The sequence below is a fragment of the Mastacembelus armatus genome, chromosome 15 (assembly GCF_900324485.2).
Source record: "Mastacembelus armatus chromosome 15, fMasArm1.2, whole genome shotgun sequence".
NCBI lineage: Eukaryota > Metazoa > Chordata > Actinopteri > Synbranchiformes > Mastacembelidae > Mastacembelus > Mastacembelus armatus.
In genome coordinates, this window is record NC_046647.1 from 2,494,616 (window position 1) to 2,517,996 (window position 23,381).

Below are 23,381 nucleotides of genomic sequence, written 5' to 3' on the forward strand. Positions count from 1 at the left end.
ACCCATCTCCCCAAAACACATAACACACACTTGCTCCCAAACTCCTATATTAACCCCCGAAAACACGAAGAACAGTTAACAACCAGAACGCACAGTAAAACAATAGAACAGATAAGGTAACCAGCTAGTTTTCCTTTACCCAGGGTCTTTTGTGTCAGGCACACCCCTGTGGCTGACACAGTATGTATGTAGTGGGCCGGTCTGGGCCAAAATGCCAGGGCCGATTTTTTGTCCCAGTCCAGGTCTGACGTGGAGGCGCTGATTCTCATCAGCATCCCAGCCGCTTCACACTCGGCTGCAATCCGCTGCTGAAGGTCCTGGCTCGATGGAGCCAAAACATCATCTACAAAAAGCAAAGATGCAATCCTGTGGTTCCCGAACTGGACTCCCTCCAGCCCCTGACTATGCCTAGAAATTCTGTCCATAAAAATAGTGAACAGAACCGGTGACTAAGGGCAGCCATGCCAGAGTCCAACATGTACTGGGAACAGGTCTGACTTACTGCCGTCAATGCAAACCAGACTTCTGCTCCGTTCTTAGCAAAGGGCGCCGTACCCCATACTCCCAGAGCACGAGGAACACAGTTGAATGCCTTTTCCAAGAGGCATCTCCACAAATGCCTTCTCCACAAATCACATGTAGACTGGTTGGGCAAAGTCCCATGAACCCCCAAGCACCATGGAGAGTGTATAGTGTATAGATAGTGCAGAGACCTGGTCTAGCGTTCCATGACCAGGGTGAAAACTGCATTGTTCTCAACCGGAAAAAAGGTGGCTTGCACTCTCCGGGTCAGAAGAGAGATCCTGCTTCAAGTGGAGGAGTTTAAGTATCTTGGGGTCTTGTTCACGAGTGAGGGAAGAACGGAATGGGAGATTGACAGACGGATCAGCGCAGCAGCAGCAATGCGATCAAGCTGAGTTGAAAGGCGAAGTTCTCAATTTACTAGTCAATCTACGTTCCTACCCTCACCTATGGTCATAAGCTCTGGGTCTTGACATAAGGACAAGATCTCAGATACAAGCAACCGAAATGAGTTTCCTCCGCAGTGTGGCTGGATGCTCCCTTAGAGATAGGGCACACGGGAGGAGCGCCCAGTAGAGCCACTGCTCATCCACATCAAGAAGAACCAGCTGCGGTGGAACAGATGCCCCTAAACGCCTCCCTGGTGAGGAGGCCTTGGGGAAGACCCAGGACACGCTGGAGGGACTATGTCACTGGGCTGGCCTGGGAACGCCTCTGTATCCCCCCGGAAGAGCTGGAGGAAGTGTCTAGAGAGAGGGAAGTCTGAACATCCCTGCTTAGACCAATGCCCCCGTGACCTGGTCCCCGGATATGCGGCAGAAAATGGATTGATGGATGGACAGAATCCCTTTTTCAGATTCAGATTCAGATTCAGATTCAGATAACTTTATTGATCCCTTTAAGGGCAATTCACTGCAGTTATACCTGAGAGCATATCACACACATATATAGGTATATACAAGTATGTACATGTACAAGCATACATACAAATGTACTGTGTGTCCATCCACTCAGTCCAGGCAAGATACATCATCCAATAAATAATCCTATAATACCCTAAAATTTATAACATTTAGTTTGCAAGCCCCAACCAAGTTTACACACTTAAGGGACTGAAGAAACAAGAAAAAACACCAGCATCCAAATTTAGCAGTCTCGTAACAGAAGGAATAAAAGAACTGGAGAAACGATTTGTTATCATGGATGGTACATAAAAACGTCGTCCTGAGGGCATCAGTGAAAACTCAGAGGGCAGAACATGAAGAGGTTGTTTCAGAATACACTTGGCCTTCTTCAACACCTGAGCCTCCCAGAACAAGCACAAGTCCCTTTGTTTGACTCCAGTGATTTTGGAGCACATTTTGACTATGCTGTGAAGTTTCTTTTTATCTTTTAGGGATAGGTCCTTAAACCAACAAATAAAAGAAAAAGTTAGAAGACTTTCAATAAAAGGACCATAAAAAATTGTCAAAATTCTCCTATTTACATTAAAAGAATTCAGCTTTCTCAGCAAATAGATCCTTTGCTGAGCCCGTTTGACAATGGACTTGTTTGGATTTGTGTCAAACTTCAATTTAGAGTCAATCCAGGTACCAAGATTATTGTAAGTGTCTTTCCCATGTATGACACTAACCCCCTGTGCTGTGTTACGTCTAAAATTAATAATCATATCCTTCGTTTTGTAAACATTAAGATCAAGGTGGTTCTCGTCACACCATTTTTTCAACTTTTTTTCTGTTGATTCACGAACTGGAGATTTCAGTATCAGTTGGCTTTTTATTCATAGCTATGACTGCATATTCAAGTGCTGAACGTCATGTCTTTGAAGTAATCATATTCCATTCAAATGCTAATAGATCCTGTGACAGATAGATGTTTTCTGCAGAATGGCTTTTTATCTTGGTCTTTTATTTCCTGACAGCGAATGAGGTGAGTGACAAGACCTGCAGCCTACCGATAGAAGAGGCAGGGATCATCTGGGACAGTATATGTTTTCTCTGTCTGCTGTTGCAGAGAAGAGTTTTCCTCAGTTTCTACTTTCTGCATGTGACAGCAGAGCTACAGGCTTCTGCCAAACAGGCCTCCAGGTAAGACACAATGTGCACGACAGCCTGATCATCTGGCCCCCTGAAGCCTCATTTAGAAAATGAAAAGGGGTTGTGCAAATTCACACCCTCACACATCTGACATGCTGTAATGCTTCTCAACTGATGGTTTGGGAATTTGGTGAAGAGCCAGGACCACTATGTAGATTTATTCAGTGATAGTTTAATGATGAATCATAGATGTCAATTGTAAAGATTTGAATGCTAAACCAGCGAGCTGCTTGTGGAATAATTATCACATAATATTATCATTCAGAATACTCATTCTTAACATTTTCAAGCTAAATGAAGATGTGGTGGAAGATTCCAAATGCCAATAAATTCCATTAATTAATGTGACACTATCTATATTTATTTACTATATTTATTAGTTAATTAAAATAAAGCTGCTATGTCCATAGTGGTGCCCCAAATATTAGCTGATAAATGTAGTGCCAACTGTTTCTGCCTTTTAGGGGGTTTGAACTCTTCAAAGCCAGTATTGTGAAGAACATTAAGTTCCACCAGCAGGCTGAGAGGAAGTCTCTGTCACAGCTCAAAAGATCGTAAGTATTCATAGCACTGTGAGTCCACCTGATGGAATGATGCTGGGGTGCATCAGAGAAGTAGAAATAAATAATTGTGAAATTCTTGAAAATTGAGAGAAAAATTTTTAGTTGCCTTCAACATTGGCTGATAGAAAGTGAAGCCTTTTAGCCATACTGTGTGGCTGTAGTGTCCATGTACTACCCTGTGCCAGATTAAAATCCTAAGTTTAAATAGCGCACCAGAGGATGAATCCAGCTGACTTTACTTAAGTGGCACAAAATTCTGGACTTGTTTTGATAATGTTAGTTTGATATCCATCAAAATCCACTGTAGAAGTATAGGATGATATGCAGAGATGCTCACAATTCATTTTTTGGAAGTCCAAGTCTCAAGTCAGTGGTCACAAGTCCAAGTCTCAAGTCTTATGGTTGCAATGAACAATGCTTGTTGCATGCTGTGCAGACTACAAAGCTTTACAAAGCTAGTAACAAGCTAACATTAGATAGCCGATGTTGAGCTAAACCAAATGTTTACCGACTAACCAGTCCGATCCAGCATCTTTTATTTTTACACTGCATACCTAGCATGTTGTTCGTTTGTTTAGGCTCTGTATGACGACATAATACCCACATTTGATAACAAACAGGAACACACGTTAGCCATGTTCATGACACTAATTCATGGGACTGTCACCAATTTACAGTAACCAGCGGCAATCAGGTGTGCCACACAGTGAGTGTCAACGTTAACGCATATGATTAATCAACAAAAATTAACGTGTTAAAATTTTGTTAACGCAAATTAACCGTTTGATACGGTTTGACCCCAACTTCATCACAGCGCGGATGGATATCTAAGGCTAAGTTACGCTACTTAATATGTTGGCAGAAGACACGACGCCTGGTCTGCTGAACGGCAAGTTTCGTTATTAAAAGCTTCCAGATGGAAGTTTGGATCTGTTTCTTTAAACTAGTTTGTCATGCATTTCTTTATTTCATCACATTTACAGGTACATCCTACTGTTTTAAATATGCGATTCATTATGATTGATTGACAGCACTACTAATTTCGGGCTTATATATATATTAATGTGACATATATCAGAATTATATATCAGAAGTTGCCATGGGGTATGAATAATTTCGGGCTTGACTATATATATGTGTGTGTGTCCTTACACATGTAAAAGTACAAAGCAACGAAATGCAGCTAACCATCTAGTGCTGGTATGTATAACTTTATTAATGCCTAAAGGGAATTTGGGTACAGCTGAAAAGTGAGAGCTGAAGTATTGTGCTTCTGTCTCCTCTACCTTCTTTTCCTATCCTCTTGTCTCAGGATGCAGAGAATTCGCTCCAGGCAGCAGAAGTACAGAGATGGACACAAAACAAGTGAAGATTCGAACGAGGGTCAGTTTGCTATTTTACTGCAAAAAATTTTGGTAGACGGTTAAAAAACTAAACATGCCTGCCATATGTCTGTGGTCTACCAGTAAACTAGGTGTTTGCTAGTTTTTAACACACGCCCTTCAGGACTTACATTATCCTGTAGGATACCTTGATAAACTTGGGAATTCATCGTCCCCCACACAACGTCCTGCAGTCCATATGCAGAGGCAGCACAGCAGCCCCAAATCATGATGCTTCATCCACCATATTTCACTGGTGGGATAATGTTTTCATGTTGGTATGCAGTGCTCTTTTTATGCCGTATGTAGTGCTGTGTGTTCTTCATGAATAATTGTACCATGTTTTCATTTGTCCAAAAGACATTTTCCCAGTAAAGTGTGAAGGTGATGGCTCCTCCATCATGTCCTGCTATGGAGACCATGCCTGTTCAGTGTTTTGCACATGATTGACTCATGAACAGAGATCTTTACCAGCATCAAGCCTTTAGCTGTTTCTCTATGGTTCTAGTTACCTCATTGAGCGTCCCACATTGTGCCTTTGAAGGGATCTATGCTGGGCGCCCACTTCTAAGAAAAGTAGCCACAGTACCAAAATCATCTCCATTTACACAAAATGTCCAACAGTGATCTGATGAATATCTAAACCGTTTGAGATTACTCTGTAATCCTTTCCAGCTACATGCAAATCAACAATTCCTGATCATAGGTTTTCTGAGATCTGTTTTTTGCGAGACATGGCTCCCATCATCTGATGCTGCTTGTGAATAGCACACTGACACTGTTTGACTGGTGACTACAGGTCTGGGTAATTCTAAACCACACTTCGATTCTTGTTTCACTGATTGGACTTCAAAGTTGCTAAGACCTGACTCCATTTAACATTTAGAAGTGTGATGTTGCCATCACTTTTCCAACTCCGCTCCTTTTTCGGCACACGGCCGAACAACACATACCCAAATTAAACTAGCTGTTGTCTTTACATTTTACGGGTTATATTGATGACCTTGGTGTCATTTGAAGGAAAAGCTTTCCAGGTTATTATTACACGATGTAAAATATGAAATATGACTCCCCTCCCCCCTCTAGCTTCGTCCGCTGCGTGCCCACCGTTGTCACAGCAACTTACTGTAGTGGTGGGGACCGTTTAAATCCCCCTTACCCTTTGTCGGCTATACAGTGTGATACATTGCTGGAAAGGGCGTTTCATTGGCTACAAGATACGTCAGTCATCATTGACAAACAATGCGACTGGCTGGTTCTGTTGTCATTAGAAGTTGTCCTATCCCACGGGTGGGATTTGGTGGTGATTCCTATTGGTTTTATGCTTAGTTACGCTGTAAATCTTAACAAGCACGTTTGATTGAGGTCTCGTGATTCACAGAAGCTTGCTATGTCAATCTTAAAAGATCTATTGATCTATTGTCAATCTATTGAATAAATGGCAAAATCAACCATAAAATGAACTCAGGGGTAATACGTCTTTTGGACTAAAACATGGATGCATTATGTTCCCTGGATTCTAACGAAAAAAATTATATGCAACACTTGATGTTTCAGTACATGTACGAAGTAACATGACAGAAAAGATAAGAAGCTAGCTTTCTGGACTGTATTTGTACTGTTATTAAACATTAAGGAACTGTAGTCGCTGCTGTGATAACTCAATAACTAAATTGCTTTATACCACTTGAATCGTGAGACTTAATGCTTTAATTTGATATATGGTTTGTAGGACTTTATTCAAATTTGTCCAATGATCTTTTGTAATAAATAATTTTATCCCAGGCCTGGGACTGGGGTAACTATAAAGACATAAAAGATCATGACTATTTGCATTTTATCCACTTAGAAATATTGTGTATGTTGTTGATATTTGTGATCACATTACATGACCAATTTATTGATAGATACTTTATTCATCCCCCATGGGGGAAATTCAGATTGTCCAGCAGCTCTTATATTTACTTTACACAAATATTTTACTGTATACAATATCAACAGCTAATGTTATTCATTTATGCAGAAAACTAGGAAATTTCAAACAGTGCCATTACTTTCACTTGCAACTACACATTTACAGTTGACACAATCTCAGCCTATAAGACAACACTGATTTCTTTTCTTTCTTTTCCTCATTATGTTCTGCCCATGCTCTCTGCCTTATATATGTTCTTTCATATTTCTTTCCTTCATTCTGTCTACAGCTGATCTGAACAATTTAAAAAGCCAAAAACTGGAGAAGAGGATTTCATATAACAGTGAAATAAACTGTGCAGTTCTTCACAAAGAGTAGCTTAACACTCATTGTTACTTGAGCACATTTTCCTGCTGCTACTTAAAATTTCTTGAATACAAAACTTCATTATTTATTTTTCAATAGCATTAAATAAGAAAAACTAATATTAGCAAAATCATCTGTATGTTTGTCCTGTGCAGCACTTTCTCCTAACTAAGGCTTCCCTTGTTTCCTTCCAGACACCCAGACAAAGGAGAAAACACCCAGGAAGAAAACATGGTACCAGCCGTGGCTGGACCATGCTACAGGTATGACAAATACATTGCTTCATTTTTATGGATCAGTGGTTTTAATGACAAGCCACTGATATGTAAAAAAAACTGTTTATTAGAGTCAAGAAGTTCTTCCAATGAAACTTGATGATCTCCATATAGTGAGGTAGAGGAGGTACAGTAATGTGTTTTGTTCTATTGACAGTGCTCCACTCAGGAGAGTATTACCTGTTTGAATCAGACAGTGAGGATGAAGAGGAGTTGCAGTCTGAAGAACACAAGCCTCAGAAACATACTGCATGTCAGGTCAGACACAGATACTTACATAAGTAAGATCCATATCCATATAGATATATGTAAGTGTGACTTGATATGTGCATCATTATACTCATAGTTCAACAGTTTTAATGGGAGTCTTGTAGTCATCTATTTGCCATCATACAAGTTACAGTTTATTTGTAAGCAAGGTTGTAGAGTTTATGGACATTTACCAGCTGTTGCGCTAAAACATGATCTTAGACAGTCCAATACCAGGCTTATGCTGTCACCGACACATGTAAACTGTACTTTGTCTAGTGTAACATATCCACAATAACTGATTTTAAATTAATGACTAATATTATTGCTTATATAAAAATCTTTTGCTTTGGGTAATATGCATTGTTGCTGATTCTAGTTTTACTCATACAGTTGGCTTACCAGGCGTGGGTGACCAGTGTGAAATCAGCTCTGAGAGAACGTCAGAGACGCCAGAGGCAGTTGAGGAGGACTGAGAAGAAAGAGAAAGAGAGAGAAGGTAAAGGTAAACAGGAGGCCTTTTCCATAATAGGTTAGGTATTCTTACCTGTTTTTTTTACCGTGAGGGATGTCAGAACAGGTGCTAAGAAACAGTAATGAAGAATGTTTAGTTACAGAGTGTGGCTTTGTATGTGAAGACAGATGACAAGACAAGGAATTGGTTGTATTCATGGCAACTGTTGAGGTCTGTCTCATATTCCTGGCACACTTGACATGATGATGGTGACCATGCCATAGTACATATGACAGTGGTCTTGTCAACACTAGGTTTAAATAATTTACTTCTTACACTGCACAGTGACATGGGAAGTAAAGGGACATTGTTTAAGAAATATCTAAATGCACTGCTGAGCAATCATGAAGACTAACAGGAAAAAGAAAAATATGTTTTGTATTTATTGTTGTTTTGCAATAATCTAGAACATTACTTGTGTATGGACACACAAACATTCTAATTAAAGTATTTATACTGCATGTGTATGCATGTAGGTTGTAGGAAGAATGATGTGTTTGAGGATCCTGTCAGTGCGGAAGAGGTGGACAAACCAGAGGAAAAGGAGTCTGGTAAGTTCACATTCTTTCATCATGACATCATGCTACTGTGTCATCTGTAGTGAGAGCAGGGAGCAGGTGGAGGAAAATCTAGAGAGGTGGAGGTTTGCTCTGGAAAGGAGAGGAATGAAGGTTAGCTGCAGTAAAACAGAGTACATGTGTGTAAATGAGAGGGACTCAAGTAGAACGGTGAGGTTACAGGGAGTAGAGGTGAAGAAGGTGGAGGATTTTAAGTACTTAGGGTCCATAGTCCAGAACAACAGAGTGTGGAAAAGAAGTGAAGAGATGTGTGCAAGCAGGTTGGAGGAAAGTGCTCTCTAACATTTTCCTCATTCATCAACTCTTCAAAGTATTCCTTCCATCTTTCCATCACACTTGTGGCACCTGTCAACACATTTCCATCCCTGTCCTTGATCACCCTAACCTGCTGCACATCCTTCCCATCTCTGTCTCTCTGCCTCGCCAACCTGTACAAATCCACCTGTCCCTCCTTAGAGTCCAACCTATCATATAAATCCTCATATCCCTTTTCTTTGGACTTTGTCACCTCTACCTTCACCTTATGCTGCATCTCCCTGTACTCCTGTCTGTTCTCTTCTGTCCTCTCAGTGTCCCACTTCTTCTTAGCTAACCTTTTTCTCTCAACACACTCCTGAACTTCCTCATTCCACCACCAAGTCTCCTTATCTGCTTTCCTTTTTCCAGATGACACACCAAGTACCCTCCTACCTGTCTCCCTGATCACTTTAGCTGTAGCTGTCCAGTCATCTGGAAGAACCTCCTGACCTGCCAGAGCCTGTTTCAGCTCCTCCCTGAAAGCCACACAACACTCTTCCTTTTTCAACTTCCACCATTTGGTTCTCTGCTCTGCCCTTGTCCTCTTCATCTTCCTCACCACCAGAGTCATCCCACCTCATCCATCTCCCTCCAGAATTTCTCCTTCTCTTCTAACTCACATCCTACCTGTGGGGCATAACCACTGACAACATTCAACATCACACCTTCAACTTCCAGCTTCAGACTCATCACCCTATCTGACACTCTCTTCATCTCCAGAACATTCCTGGCAAAATCCTCCTTCAGGATAACTCCTACTCCATTCCTCTTTCCATCCACACCATGATAAAACAGCTTGAACCCTGCTCCTAATCTATAGGCCTTGTTACCTTTCCACCTGGTCTCCTGAACACACAAGATATCCACCTTTCTTCTCTCCATCATATAGTAGTTTTAGTAGTTTTCCCTGACAAAGTCCCTACTCAAAGTCCCTACACTCCTGCCCTTCCTCTTCTCTCTTTGCCTACGAAAACGCCTTCCTCCTCTCCTTCTTCGACCAGCAGTAGTCCAATTTCCACTGGTACCCTGCAGGGAGAGGCGCAGGACACAAATGCTGGACAGTTCTTTATTTTGCTTGGATCGACCAGGCTCGGGCACATACAAAATCCTCCAGTCCAGAACAAAGTCCAGAACAAAGTGGCCACTCAGTGTGGACAGGCAAATATTCAAGTCCGCTACTCAGTGGGCAGGCAGACAAACATAAGAACTCCGCCCCACGGCGTACAAACAAAAACTCTCCTCGGTGGCGTGAACGAACATACATTACGAACAGTGTAAGAAAGGTGTAAGAATTGGCCGAGTGGTGGATGAAGAACCGGAAACCAAAAACTCACCCCATGACACTAACCCTGTGTCATTAGACACTATATGTAACACTACATACATGCAACACTAAACCTGTGTTACTGCTGTTATTCTAAACGATAATTAAAAGTTAAAACTAATAGAAATGTACCGTTGTTCTGTCATGTTTGTAATATTACACATATAATTAGAAATAGCTCATGCACATGCATCCACACAAAATAAATAAAAAGTCTACACAGCAGATGAAAGTTTTCTTCTTTATCTACATTTTGCCACAGTTTCCAGCTCTCAGTACTGAATCACGTATTGTTCTCTCTTCATTCTCATCCCGGTCTCTGTCTGGATGCTACAGCTCATGGTGAGATGGTTCAGAAGATCTTGGATATCCTACGCTTCTTATGGGCCATATTTCTGGCAATGGTGGATGGACTGACTCAGTGGCTCAACCTGCTGACTAAACAGTACAGAGAGATATCTACTGTTCTGTGCAATGAACGCAATGCCATGATACATAAGATACAGCAGGTAAAGAAATTTTTGTTAAGCAGACACTGATCTTCACAATTAAATGTGCAGCAGAGACAAACACACACAATTAACATTTTCCTCTGGATGGTAGCATCATGCAGTGGGCGACCAGGTATCTCTGGGTAGCGAGAGTCCGACACTTGAGACCTGTTTGGATGAGACTGATGCAGAAAACACCACCAAATATAGGTTAGTTTGGACTTCTAACCAACACATGCATATAACACATCATACCATAATTTGGTTCCTCATCGTAGCAAAGTTTAGTTGGAATTTAGTACCACTACCAGTAACACTGTAGTAAGTTGTCTGTTTGGTTCATCAGGTGACATCTAGAGGGATTTTCATTTTAGTCGTGGTGTATATTATACTTTTCCTATTAATCAAATTTGCATCAGCAGTTTCTCAGTCCTTACGGATGTGTATTTTTGTGTTTGAATCACTCTCAGCTGCCTGGATGTGGATAATACAACTGTGACAGGTCAGTCTACACCCAGGCCAAAGACCAGCAGCACTAGTAACCTCTTGAGTCCAGAACCCCCATCCAGCAGCATGGAGCCAGTACCCCCAGAGTCATCAAAACAGTACAGACACTTCAGAACAGCCAGTGAACTGCTGGGAGACAGGTAGATTCAGGCGGACACACATTACTAAAAACTTTGTGTCTGAAGCAGTAATACACAATGATTTACAAATGGAATGTTTGGGTCATGAATGTGTTAAAGAAAAACTGCAACCTGGATTTTATTTCATTATTTCATTCTCATTCTTTATTTCAATTATTGCTAATAGATGAATACAAATTTATGGTTGTGACTTTGCCTTCTCTGTCTGTAGTCAGTTCTCCATTGAGGAGCTGGAACAGAGCAGACAGTTCTATGATAACCAGAACCGTCTGCTGAAGCTGCTGTTTGCCATGTACAACCTGTTGGCAGCCAACTCAGAGCTAGTCTGCTATTTCATCATAGTGTTAAACAATGTGGTCAGTGCTTCTGTGATATCACTCGTCCTCCCCATATTGGTGTTCCTATGGGCTATGTTGGCTATTCCTAGGCCAACCAAGAGGTTTTGGATGACTGCTATAGTCTACACAGAGGTATGAATACTAATTGGCATAAAGACACACCATCAGAAACCTTTGCATTGTATTAGCCATACCATAGACTGTACTATACTACTGTACTGCTTGGCCAAAAATATAAGTTTATGCACCTTTAAAAAAATAAAAATAGTAAGTAAAATCATCCTTATCCTAATTATTTTATTGCTCTTTTCTGGTTTCAGTGCTGTAACTGTTATTCTGCTGTCTCTTTCCAGGTGATGGTGGTGGTGAAATACCTTTTTCAGTTTGGATTCTTTCCCTGGAACAGTGCTTATGAGATGACTCTAAATGAGGACAAGCCTTTTTTCCCACCTCGCATCCTGGGCCTGGAGAAGGCAGACAACTACATCAGATATGATCTTCTTCAGCTTCTCGCTTTGTTCTTCCACAGATCCCTGCTCATGGTCAGTTAGTATTTATGGTGCTTACACTAATGCTTTAACCTAACAACCAGTAAGCAAGCACATGCTAAGCTTTTGGTAGAGGGTTAAAGCAACAAGGGCAGAATGGCCGCAATCCATTCAAAATACACCCTTTCACTGGGTGTAGATATAGACAGTTGCCACTCGATCAATTCAACAGTTCAGTATGTATTCTAAAGAGTTAATGGTGGCACATACAATAATCTGTGCCTTGGTTTCAGACAGATTTAATTATTTCATTTTTTTATGTTTTGTAGTTAGTTGCTAGTAGCTAATTAATGTCAGTTCCATGATAGTCTGGTTATTTTGTTTTTGACTATGCCAACAAATATCTTATGTCTGATTCCCACAGAATTGCGTTTCCATATCAGCATTTTACTTTTCTTACATTTTTGTTAGTATTTAAAATGCAACTATTGTATTGTTTTGTAACTTTATTGTTTGAATGTGTGTGTGTGTGTGTGTGTGTGTGTGTGCGTGTGTGTGCGTGCGTGCGTGCGTGCGCGCACTTGCATGCATGCATGCAGCGTTATGGCCTATGGGACCATGAGGGCCCCTTGGAAGAGCAGAACCCCTTGCCAGAAAGTTGGAAGTTTAAAGAAAAAACCGTAGAAGGAGATGAAGATGGGAGGTGGAAAGAGCGAGGTGGAGAAGAGGAAAGAGTTAACTCAGCATCCACCCTGAACATCTTAGAAATTACTGAACTGAACCAACTTGAAAAGGTTGTTGCAAACACTCAAGTTTAGTTGCTGTTAATTACAATAACCTTTTTCAAGAATGTCTTCATGGCAATTGAAAAGCAGTGAAATTGTGCATGTGATGTACTTATTCTGGAAGATATTATACTACTAACTAAGTTTTTTAATCTATTCGTCATCAGGATAATGTTGAACAAAGTGCCAGCTCTGCTGCTGCAACCCCACAACATCCTGCAGCTGAACCAGCAACCTCAGCATCAAAAGAGGGACATGAAGCTCTGGCCGGCCTGAAGAACCCATTGGGTCCTCCCAGCCAGCTGAGGGAGGATGAGAAGGAAGGGGACGATCAGAAGATCACAGAAGTCCCAAAGAAAAGTGGTAGCATCCGCTTTCGGAGAAAACCTAAACAACCTAAACAACAGCACAGCAAAGGTGTGTGGATTCTTTATCTCTGGACTGTGATGGTAGTGACGTTGATGCATAATGTCAACACTGATTGTATTCTGTTACAGTGATTGATGAATTATCTAACAGCAATAATGTGTTTCTTGACTGCTTTTGTCAATTTGAGGTGGGCAATCATATGAATTTCTAAAGGTCTGCTGTCTTGCCTCTTTCTATAATGGCAGACTTTCCCCTCATGCTATGTGCCCATTCTAAGTAAAGAGAAACAGTTTTGCTTTTACACATATTTGGAGGAAATCTTATACAAACCAATTCATTTTCAACCATTAGCATCTTCCCAAACTTTTCCAAAAATGGATGTATATCCTGCTGTTTTAGGGCCACATAGAGACACACAAAGACAAACAACCTCACACACTCACACTCACTCCTATGGGCAATTTAGAGTCACCAATCAACCTGACATACATGTTTTTGGACTGTGGGAGGAAACCGGAGTATCTGGAGAAAACCCACACAAGCACAGGGAGAACATGCAAACTCCACACAGAAAGGCCAGGTTACAAACCCATGACCTTCTTGCTGTGAGGCAAGAACCACTCAGAACCCATGCTGCCCCTGTTTTATAGCTTCATACTATAAAATTTGTATCACTTTAAATCACTGTGCAGATGTCCCAGGTGGACCAAAGGGTGTGCATGACAAAAAGAGAATCAGGAAAGATTCTACTGTCTTTTTTGTTTTTTTCCTATGTGGTGCTATTTCTGTTTGAATTCCTTGGCTCTGGTTCTAATGGTTCCAGTGGAGCCCACAGCTGAGAGTGCCGATCCCAGTAAAGAAGCAGTGAAGAAGAAGCAGAAAGGCAAGAGGAGAGAGGCAGCCAGCCTGAGACTGTTGGCTGTGGGGCACAAAATACAACATGTATTAATCTCTGGGTGAGCCTGTGATGTCACCATATCCAGAAGTCATCATAGTAACCCTTTCAGAACAGTTAGGCTATCAGTATACAGTATTTCATGTTACTGGCTATACAATGAATAATTAATTTGAAAACAGCTGTAATTAATACAAATAATTTACTTGTGATACTGGATGGAATTTAAAGATAATGTAGTGCATCACGTCACTTCATAACTTTTTCACTAATGCAGTGGCTTCTGGCATGCTGTTTCCTCTGCAGTATTCAGAGAGTTTACAAGCCAGCTCAGAGTTTCTTCAGGGATATTCTCCATGCTGAATATCGGGCTGCCACCGATGTCTATGCACTCATGTTCCTGACTGATGTCATTGACTTCATCATCATTATCTTTGGGTTTTGGGCTTTTGGGGTGAGTTATGGATGGTTAAATGGTAGTTGTGGTTCTGTAATTATTTATTAACTACACTAATTATTGATCAGCATCAGTGAATACAGAAGCTATAATAATAAATAAAATTCAAAGAGTCAAAATAAAAATGGACATTTTTCAAATCAGAACTGAGCTGAGATCAACAAAACCTGAAATAGTATTAAATCTTGGGAGTGCTCAACCTTTTTTGACATATGAAGTGAGTGAAGTGACTGGATAAGAGGGTGACAATTCAGTCATTTCACATTTCTTTTGCACATAGCACTGCTCCACCTATTCAGACAAAAAGAGCGGGTGCTCTCATGAACACCCTCAATTTTTATTTTCAAACCAATATAGAGGAATTGTTGCAAAGAATTTAACTGCAAAATGGAGGACATGACAAGTACAATAATGTTAAAGCAATTTTCAAATTTAAAGGCAACATCACCTTTGATCATAAATCAAACGGTAAATAAAAGAACTAATTTCATGTTTAGAACATAATATCAGAATCAGCTAATAGAGAAAATCCCTCATAACTTTCCTCTCTCTCCTTCAGAAACACAGTGCAGCAGCTGATATAGCCTCCACCCTGTCAGAAGACCAGGTTCCTGAGGCCTTCCTGGTGATGCTGCTCATCCAGTTCAGTACCATGATCATTGACAGAGCCTTGTACCTACGCAAAGCTGTCTTGGGAAAACTTATCTTCCAGGTTAAGTTCACATATTCAGTTTATTAGCATTCATGTAATCTGTCTGATTTCATGCTAGCTGACCTTTGGGGAGAATGGGCTGTGATATTTGCCAGGATAATAGATTTAGACTTGCCTTGCTCTCATTTTCTGATTTTCTGCTTTAAATATTTGATAATTTATGTTTTATTTTTTGCTTCATATACAAACCCTTCCTGTTCTCCTTCTGTTTCTTCTCCCCAGGTAATCCTTGTGATTGGGATCCACCTGTGGATGTTTTTCATCCTACCTGCTGTCACTGAAAGGTAAAGTCAGATTAAACTCACCAAACCACAGTGTGATATAAAATAATGATAATAATAATAATAAGGAAATGCATCCTCTGATAGGATGATGCCATATATGAGTCTTGTCTATTGTCTTGCTAATTTAAGGAGGTTTAAAAAGATTTAATCTTCCTCCTCCCTTCTTCTCTCTGTTTAGGATGTTCAATCAGAATTTTGTGGCCCAGCTCTGGTACTTTGTCAAGTGTGTTTACTTCGGCCTGTCAGCCTATCAGATCCGTTGTGGATATCCCACTCGTATTCTCGGCAACTTCCTCACCAAGAAATACAACCATCTTAACTTGTTTCTGTTTCAAGGGTATGGATACAAAGAAAGTGCAGAGCTTTTAGGAGAATATTAACATTTGAAAAAATATAAATACAGTATTTGTGTATGTAAAAAAAAAAAATATATATATATATATATATATGCCAGTCAAAGATTCGGACACACTTTCTCATTCAATTCAGTAGTAAAGTCTGTCCAAACTTTAGTACACTATGAATTTTTTGTGTGTAGATTTCGTCTGGTGCCATTCCTGGTAGAACTGCGAGCAGTGATGGACTGGGTTTGGACTGACACCACTTTGTCTCTTTCAAACTGGATGTGTGTGGAGGACATTTATGCCAACATCTTCATCATTAAATGCAGCCGTGAGACAGAGAAGGTATGAAATGTATCATAATGTCACAGTGCCAAATGTCCTGTTCTAGGATAAGATCAGTTTAAAAAGGAAATATTTAAAAAGCTCAAGGCAGCAACTCCTCTGAAACAGGCACAATTGTAGATCAAATTTGTGTTTGCCTTAAAACTAACCAATTTTTGTATCTTTATGTAAAGAGCACCATTCACACACCAGTCACCCCCTTTGTGGTGGTAATGTTTGTGCTTGTAATGAACATTATATTTCAAACAATCTTTAAATAAGATCTTATCTTTAAATAATATTTTCTGCCTTCAGAAATACCCACAGCCTAAAGGACAGAAGAAGAAGAAGATAGTGAAATATGGTATGGGTGGACTCATCATCTTCTTCCTGATCTGCATCATCTGGTTTCCCCTTCTCTTCATTTCATTGGTCAGATCAGTGGTGGGTGTGGTCAACCACCCTGTTGATGTCACAGTAACTGTCAAGCTCGGAGGATACGAGGTAATCAACATTTTATACAGTAGGCTTTTATGCTCTTATAAAATAGGAAAATACAGCCTAAACTACAACTATGAAAGAATAACTTACATATCCCGGATGTCAGAATTATCACATATAATCATTATTATCACAGTAATAATTATCACTATTCATTTAATGTAAAGTTGGGAAAAAATTCAGCAAAAATTGATGTTTATAGTTGATAGTTTGCAGTACTGTTGTTGTCAAATGCAGTACAGGCACAACTGGAAATGGAAATACTGAAGACAGCATAGCACAGTATGTAAAATGTGCATAATCATTCATGTTTGTGTGTATATCCAGCCTCTGTTCACCATGAGTGTGCAGCAGCAGTCCATCCAGCCCTTCACAGAGCCTGAATATAACAAACTTACCAAAACATTTGGAGACAGTGCGGTGCGTACTGAGTCTACTGTATATTCAAAGTAGTTAATTTAAACATGCCATGACTGTGTGTATGTCCTGTTTAACTCTTTGCAGCATGTTTTTCATGCATAATTTTGTGTGTATGTGCATCTAGGTAGCCATGCAGTTCATTACTCTCTACAGTTACGAGGACATTGTGACAGCTATGATTGAAGGCAGTTCAGGATCAGTATGGAGGATCAGCCCTCCCAGTAGACAGGAACTGATTAAAGAACTACTTGGAAGTCCTGTTGACCTAACGCTCCGTCTAGCCTGGAGTTTCCAGAGGTAAAACCTATGCATTACTTACTACAAAATGGCTTAATGTTGGGTAATGGTCAACTAACATTAGCACAATTAAGCTGAACAGCTGACTGTAACAGCTATGGGTCAAATGTTTATCATCTCCAAACCACAACTGATGCTGACAAAGTACAGCTGGTCAGAAATTTGAATGTCCCAAAAGGACCACCATATAAATGATGTTTGTATCTATAACAGGGACTTGGGTAAAGGAGGGACGGTGGAGCACACCTCCGACAAATACTCTATAGACCTGGAACCTGGGAACCCAGTGAGAGCAGAATTGGCCTCACTACTGGTTGGCAATCGCACTGAGGCTGTGTAGGTTTATTCTTTGAAAGCATGTTTATGTGCATAAAAATACACAGTTTTAAACATATGGTTGTAAGTTATAGATGGTGTCTGGTCTTTTTCACAGGCTTGTTCCTAATATGTTCCCTAACTACATCCGTGCCCCCAATGGAGCTGAAGCCAAACCAGTCAGTCAGTTATACAAAGGTCAGAATTCATTCAGTTTTAAAATAAAGAAAGAAACAGTGCAGTACAGATTTAGATCTGTACCAAGATCAAGTCAGAAGTAATGAAATGTCTATAAAGAAATATTAGGTCTGTGGTTGACCAGTCCTTGAAGTGTATAATTTGAATTTCGCTTCTTACTGAAATAATTTGGGCAACTTGGTGTCATAGGCCACTTTTGGTCTAAATCATGTGTAATATTACTGATAACATTGACCAGTGAAACACTGATCTGTGCTGGTGCTGCTGGGTTCAAGAATCAAGGGTCCCTAATCTCACAATGGATCTCAGAATATCTGCTTTTTCATTTGTTTTTCACACTGTAAAGTGTCTGTTTTAACACAGCTGATTGGTTGTCTTGCAGATAATGAAGCTGGTTACATGAATATAACCCTGTCCCTGATGAGTGACAGGTCACAGAACAACAGCAGAAACCAGGAGTGGTGGGACATTGCCATCGCAGGTTGTGCCCCCTCCTCATGTGAGGTTCTGCCCATGGTCATATTTAATGACAAAGTCAGCCCACCCAGCCTGGGATTTCTGGCTGGATATGGGTAAGAAACTAACACTCACAATTGACTGTACTTTTTCAATATTCACAAAAATTCCACAAATGTTTTAAGAAGCAATTTTAAAGGAATTATTGATATTCAAAACAGACTTATTCAAATCAAATCACTTTATTTGTCTCCCTTTTAAATTTAACTGAAAGAGGAATAAAATAATATTTATACCTGTTGTGTCTGCACAATGGAACCCTGTACCTTCTCCCTGAGTGTATCACCATATAATCTGGATGCAACACGGGTATCACCAGATAAAATGCTCCCTGCCTGTTTACTTATAGCATGCTCAAAAAGCTCCTGTAGATTAAGGGGGGCAGGAATACCCATGATTTTTTTGGCTGTCTTGACTAGATTGGAAATCTACATTTTGGATTAGGCTGAATAGTAAGTCTGCACAAAAAAATGAAGGCACTGGTGGATTCTGGTGCAAACACTGGACACCTGTGTACGCCAACTCAAATCGCTGTCTATGTGAACTCCAAGATACTTAAAGGCTCTCACCTGCTCGATCTCTTGTCCATGGATGGTCATAAGGCCATGATCACCAGCTGATGCAGGATCTACCAGCATTTCAACAGTCTTGCTTGTATTTATCTGCAGTTTGTGTTTGTCACACCAGGGCATATTAATTTGCAGAGTGCTGTCAACTAATTTAACAGGCACCAAGGGAATTAATAAATCAATGATAACTTTAATCACATTCAATATTTTTTACACACAAATGTGTGTTATGTGGTTTTTCCTCCGCTTTCTTTCATTCTCTGTCTTCTTCTAGGATCATGGGCCTGTATGTGTCTGTGGTCTTAGTCATTGGCAAGTTTGTGCGTGGGTTCTTCAGTGAGATCTCCCATTCCATCATGTTTGAGGAGCTGCCTTGTGTGGACCGCATCCTAAAGCTCTGCACAGACATTTTCCTGGTTAGTTTGCAGTGTGCATATTAACACACACTGCACATGCACTCATGTGCACACACATAGAATATCAAAAATTAGATAAGCTAAACCAAGAATTATGTGTTTTCCCCTGGTCTAGTCATTAGCATAGAGTTGCTTTCTCTTTTAAATATGCACATATGCAAACGTTTTTGTGTTTTCAGGTGCGTGAGACAGGAGAGCTGGAGCTGGAAGAGGAGCTTTATGCCAAACTGATCTTCCTCTATCGATCCCCAGAGACAATGATCAAATGGACCAGAGACATCCAGAGCTGATACTAAGTGAGATACTGACTGTATGATTATGTTTGGTTATAAAAGAATATAGTGATATTGGAATGACACTGTAAATACACATGGAAGGGTTCCTGATAATGCACACCTTACCAGAGTGGACACTGACCTACAGCCAAGGGGACACGTGAAAGAAGATGTACACTAATAGACATACTGTACTGTATGAAACATCTCCTATTTCTCTTGTTTCTTGACAACTGCCTGATCGCTTTCATCAAACCATCTTACACTACATACAGTACTTTTGAGAGTGGAATTGCAGTTTCACTGTTGGTGGGGTTGATGGCAGCTGGATGTCTACACTGCAGAATTGGAAATAATTTCCCTGTATCCCAAAAATAGTGGTCAAATTGAGCTGTGTTTTATTAAACTGTAAGTCATGGGATTCATCAGGTTATTTTACCTTATCTCAAGTAGCCAATTTTCAGACCACCAGATGGTCTTGATTATGGGATAGATAATACATGTTTGTGAGAGTGCTGTGATTCAGTCATCTGCTAAACAAACTTACCTTCAGATGACACTTCCAAAAAAGGTTAACTTCAGTTCAATTTAAACCTTTAGTCATCCTCTGTGGGGTTGTTAAAACACACACACACACACACACATATGCAAACAAACATTTGTGTCCAGGTAAAATGTAATGAAGAACATTTGGAATGTCATGTTTAATCATAAAAAATCATGTCTATAAGAAATGAAAACAGTCCTCTACGCGGAAAAGCCTGGACACTAAGGAAATGCACTGGTTACAAAAAGAATGCTGATTTAAAGGTTGATGAGTTCACTCATGGGCTGCACTCTTAACTGATTTTGCTCAGGCTTTTGATTTTGCTCATGAATCCCTGTACTCACTGCTTTGGCTGAATATATTGTTTTATTTCATTTTCCTGTTGAGGCCTGTTATTTCCTATTGGTATGAGTGCATCATTGACTAACTTATTGGACGTTGTGATGCCGATAGAAAAAATATTTGTGCTATGTTGCTGTTTTGGTATGCGGCACATGTAGGGCCAAACAAGGAACAGTAATGCAGCGAGGGATAAAGTCAAATCAATGTGAGATTACTCTTGCTGAGGTTAACATAGGGTATGACCCTCTGTGCTATTACACAATAGTAATATTGATGTTAATACAGCATGGGACTGAAAAAACATTGAGAGCTGACATCTATGACAGACATTTCAAAGAACTGATACTTTTTAATTTAATGGAACCCAAGAACAACATAGATCTTTTCACACCAACAGCAGGATTCATTGTGTGTCTCTTGTGGTCACTTGTATAATTGGTCTGGAAATATGAACCACTAAGCCCCACTACTAATTTATCAAGGCTTTAAACGGGGGCCTGCCAGAGTGTAGATGCTGGCGTATTCCCAAATACATTTCAGTGTTGTCCCTGGGGCTCCTATTAAATCAATCCTGCCACTGCTTTCAGAAGTGTATTCAGCCGCTTTCTTACCTGCACGGTCGATCCACACTACCATATTACCAGAAAATACTTACTAGACTATACTGCTAAACATTTGCATCAGAATTGATGTAAATCTGTATCTTCTGTTTTTAGTACTTGCTGCAGGCCTCCCAAAAATGACCAGACTTCAGAACTGATCTTGAATCTTGAGTTTTATTGTGTTCTGGAGAAAAATGGAATGGAAATATAAATAGTATGCACGCATGCAAGTTAAAAATCATTGTCACTACTCTCTTGGTTTCATTATCTACCTGAAAATAGGCATTCTGTTTTTTTATACACTGTTTTCAACACTACTCAGTTTTCAACATAAGAAAATGATTTTCGGTTTTACACACGACAAATGAACATAAGGGAATGGACGCAATAATTGTTTATATATTTGTGGAGCTAGAACAGTGACAGTTAAATTTTGTCATGGAAAAATCACAGTAATGTTAAAAATAAATATTAACCCTTTCTATAGAAGACTCTCCTTGTCTAGCATGACTATAGATCAGCATCAGCTAGAGCTCTTAAACTCCAAATGTGTCTGTTTCTATCCCACTAATTCCACACAGAATTGGGCTGATATGAGGTTAACTTTGAACCAGCTTATTAATGTTGTATTGCTTTAGGCAGAGATCTGCTGGAGCGAGTCCACAGGAGCAGCCACATGAGCAGCAGCATTGATGAGTACAAACCCTGAGCATTGACTCTGGATAATGAGTCTGCCACATATTTTGTGTTAGAACACTGAGACCTTGTGCAGCAGCAGCAGTCACACTTGGCCTCTGAACTGAAGCAAAAAGTCACCACAGTGCGAGAGACTTAGCTAACGTTACCATTAACCACAGGTTAGCTAACTAGCTACCTAGCTAAGGCCCAGTGTTAAGATATATGCCAAATATAGCACTTGCTCCAGCAGACCTCTGCCAAAGCAGTATAACATCATTAAAATAGCCTATTTAGTTAACTAACTTCAAACTAGCTCACTTCTGTGTGGAAACACAGGAGAGGGACAAATTTACTTGCTCACAGGGGCCATTTACTGGAGGTCTACAGTCAAGAGAGCGCTGTCAGACTGGACAGTGGTGTAGAGCCAGACGTCTCTCAGTGTTCTGTAGTCTCCTGCTGAATATGCAGTAATCAGGGTCTTCTTAGCCCCACACCAAAACAGTAACAGGAAATTGAAACAAACAAACAAACAAACAAAAACAACTTTGGCATTAAAAAACAGATATAACTGAAAATCAGAAGTAACTAAAAAAAATAACTGGCATTGAAAAAACACTGACATCAACAAAATGCTGAGAAGATTGTAAATATATTCAGTATTAATACTTTTTTCAATACTAAACTCTTTTTTTTTTTCAGCACAAATGTTTCAATGCCAACTCTTTATGTTTCAGTTCTGTTCATGTTTTCAGTGCCAAGCGTTATTTTTTAGTGCCAAAGTTTAACTGTCACTCTTCTGGCTCCATACAGCTAAGCTCCTGGAAGCCATTTGCCAGAGGTCTACAATTATGAGAGAGCTGTCAGGCTGGACAGCAGCAGACATTCTCCACTTGTGCAGACATGCTGCTGAATATGCAGTAATCATCTTCTTAGAGCCCTGCTCAGAGCCCTTCCCTCCACCCCAAAACAGTGACAGAAAGGTGAAACTGAAAAAAAAAAAAAACTTTGGCACTGAAAGAAATTTACATACACAACAAAAACTAAAAATTGTAATCATTTCCAAGTACAAATTCTTCAATACCAATGTTTTATTTCTCATTTACAATTTTGTTTTCAGTTCTAAGTGTTATTTTTTTCAGTGCCAAAGTTTAACTGTCACTGTTCTGGGTCCATATTGTTCATGGTTCCATAAGTGATGATTGAAAATGGATGTGTATGTAATCTCAATTTAAATTGTTTTTCTTATATTAGTACGTTAAAAGACAGAACTGCCTAAAGGTTTCAAACAATCCAAATACTCAACCTCACCTTATAGGAGCAACTTCCTCCAAACTTTAACATGTTTGTTGCTGGAACCTGTCAGAATTAAAGTATTAGGAAGAAATGATGTGGCTGATATCAACTGACTGTGAAATGGTCCACTGTGACAGCTTTCCTGGCACATTTAAGTTGCAAAGAAACTGGTGCTAATAAAGCACATTTATCTGACGCAA

The 23,381-nt window shown here is 40.0% G+C and overlaps 1 protein-coding gene across 4 annotated transcripts in view; it reads left to right on the plus strand.

Annotated features, from left to right (window-relative positions):
• piezo1 (piezo type mechanosensitive ion channel component 1 (Er blood group)) overlaps positions 1-23,381 on the plus strand; it is a 79,988-nt gene extending 56,607 nt beyond the window's left edge. For 3 of the 4 annotated variants that reach the window (XM_026308594.2, XM_026308597.2, XM_026308595.2), the window contains exons 27-54: positions 2,444-2,609; positions 3,083-3,172; positions 4,494-4,564; positions 7,039-7,107; positions 7,277-7,377; positions 7,762-7,873; positions 8,359-8,433; positions 10,418-10,590; positions 10,685-10,782; positions 11,043-11,219; positions 11,431-11,689; positions 11,911-12,099; positions 12,645-12,839; positions 12,998-13,247; positions 14,023-14,155; positions 14,401-14,548; positions 15,111-15,263; positions 15,486-15,547; positions 15,726-15,884; positions 16,086-16,233; positions 16,528-16,716; positions 17,041-17,133; positions 17,258-17,430; positions 17,644-17,766; positions 17,864-17,943; positions 18,326-18,515; positions 19,303-19,444; positions 19,624-23,381. In XM_026308594.2, the coding sequence (XP_026164379.1) occupies positions 2,444-2,609; positions 3,083-3,172; positions 4,494-4,564; positions 7,039-7,107; positions 7,277-7,377; positions 7,762-7,873; positions 8,359-8,433; positions 10,418-10,590; positions 10,685-10,782; positions 11,043-11,219; positions 11,431-11,689; positions 11,911-12,099; positions 12,645-12,839; positions 12,998-13,247; positions 14,023-14,155; positions 14,401-14,548; positions 15,111-15,263; positions 15,486-15,547; positions 15,726-15,884; positions 16,086-16,233; positions 16,528-16,716; positions 17,041-17,133; positions 17,258-17,430; positions 17,644-17,766; positions 17,864-17,943; positions 18,326-18,515; positions 19,303-19,444; positions 19,624-19,734 (3,929 nt within the window). In that variant the 3' untranslated portion in view covers positions 19,735-23,381. The remainder of the gene's footprint in view (positions 1-2,443; positions 2,610-3,082; positions 3,173-4,493; positions 4,565-7,038; positions 7,108-7,276; positions 7,378-7,761; positions 7,874-8,358; positions 8,434-10,417; positions 10,591-10,684; positions 10,783-11,042; positions 11,220-11,430; positions 11,690-11,910; positions 12,100-12,644; positions 12,840-12,997; positions 13,248-14,022; positions 14,156-14,400; positions 14,549-15,110; positions 15,264-15,485; positions 15,548-15,725; positions 15,885-16,085; positions 16,234-16,527; positions 16,717-17,040; positions 17,134-17,257; positions 17,431-17,643; positions 17,767-17,863; positions 17,944-18,325; positions 18,516-19,302; positions 19,445-19,623) is intronic. The other variant, XM_026308596.2, reaches the window with a different exon arrangement.